Source organism: Sphaeroforma arctica (assembly GCF_001186125.1).
Source record: "Sphaeroforma arctica JP610 unplaced genomic scaffold supercont1.1227, whole genome shotgun sequence".
Lineage (NCBI taxonomy): Eukaryota > Ichthyosporea > Ichthyophonida > Sphaeroforma > Sphaeroforma arctica.
The window spans coordinates 1,444-3,288 of record NW_014039331.1 but is presented as its reverse complement, the minus strand read 5'-3'; the positions used below and the strand labels follow the sequence as shown (position 1 = coordinate 3,288).

The 1,845-nt window shown below is 40.4% G+C and overlaps 1 protein-coding gene across 1 annotated transcript in view; it reads right to left on the bottom strand.

The window, feature by feature from the left end:
* Positions 1-1,574, bottom strand: part of SARC_10380 (hypothetical protein) — a gene marked incomplete at both ends in the record, with an annotated part of 2,986 nt that extends 1,412 nt beyond the window's left edge. The window contains 2 exons of the mRNA XM_014295577.1: positions 520-621; positions 1,484-1,574. Of these exons, the coding sequence (XP_014151052.1) occupies positions 520-621; positions 1,484-1,574 (193 nt within the window). The remainder of the gene's footprint in view (positions 1-519; positions 622-1,483) is intronic.
* Positions 1,575-1,845: the final 271 nt, after the last annotated feature.

Here is a 1,845-nt window from a genome sequence, read left to right as displayed (position 1 = left end):
AACATACCTGAGGAACATCAAGACATACGAACATACATAAGGAACCCCAAGACATAAAACATACCCAACGAACCCCAGTAAATATAACATAACTAAAGAACCCCAGTACATAGAACATACCTAGCGAACTCCATGACATAGATCATACGTAAGGAACTCAACGCAATAGAACATACCAGGACATAGAACATACCAGAGGAACATACCAGGACATAGAACATACATGAGGAACATCAAGACATAGAACATACATAAGGAACCCTACGCAATAGAACATACATAGGGAACCCCACTAAATAGAACATACCTAAGGAACCCTACGCAATAGAACATACCAGGACATAGAACATACCTAAGGAACCTCAAGACATAGAACAAACATAAGGAACCCCAAGACATAAAACATACCTAGGAAACCCCACTAAATAGAACATACCTGCGGAACCCCACTAAATAGTACATACCTAAGCAACCCCATGACATAGATCATACATAAGGAACCCAAGGCATAAAACATACCCAAGGAACCCCAGGACATAGGTAGTTCGTCGGCCATCTGGTACTTATACATCAGTGTGGTGTGGAACATAATGGACCCCAACCCCACCACAAACAGCGATACTGGAAGGAAGGAGACGAGCCCGCGTGTGAGTACTGAGGAAAACTGGGATGAAGGTCGACACCTCCGTACGGATACCACAAACATATCACCATTTTTAATAAATTGATTCCTGAATACCTGAAGCTCAATGTAGTATCGCACAACAGGCCGGCAGCAAGAAAGCCGTAAACAAAAACCACTTAGACGGCATGAAGCGCAGGATACGATTGGTGGATAAAACGGGACAAAACTGTACCAAGAAAACACATACGATCTACCAGGGATATATATATTTAGTATGTCCCAGTGATGTAATTCAACATAATACGATAGAAATAACCATATATAGATAATGGATACAGAAACAATAAACCCCCACTAAAGTGCTACGACAGGAAGTCTACAGAACAAAATGCAACCGATGGTATAGACACTTCATACACACATCATACGGATATTGATATTCCGTACGTTTATTTTCAGCATTAAGCCCTTGATTACTTTAAATAACGTATTCTTTTTTCCTTCCGTATATACTTCACATCGGGCCTACAGTACAAATAACATAAACCGTTTATCCGCACGTCGAATACAGGCGTGTGTTTGGGAGGTAAGATGCTAACAACACCCATTGTGCCAACTAGCTTGACTGGCCACATACCAAATTACTGCACTCCTAGATACCAACCGTATACCTGCCCTGTGTATCTCTGGGAGTCGAACTCCATCCACTTCAAGGGGTTTTAAACCCTAAACCCTAGCCTCGAATCTGCGAGCGCTCGGTAAAAAAGACACTCGCTTCCACTCAAAATGGCTCAAACACACGGATGGTATGGTACTAGAGAACAACGCTCAGAGGTGAACGTGCTCAATTGTACATACCATACGCCTGGAAGAATCGAGGTTCGTATCCGTGATATTTGGACAGGGCCATTCCCACGAGACCCCCAAAGGATAGAGCGCCACTGGTCATCGTATTCCAGAATTCTGCGATATACGGGGAAACCTGTGATGGGTGTATGAAGAGATATGGCATTAACCACACACGTCTGTTGTATTGTAGAATCATTGAACCTAACATAATTCACAGTTTTGATGTTGATGTTTGTGCAGAAACATTGTGCTAAATAGATATTAATATGATAATATATTAATATACTAATATTCTAATACATATATATACGTATGTATATAAACATATATATATATATATATATATATATATGTATATGTATATGTATATG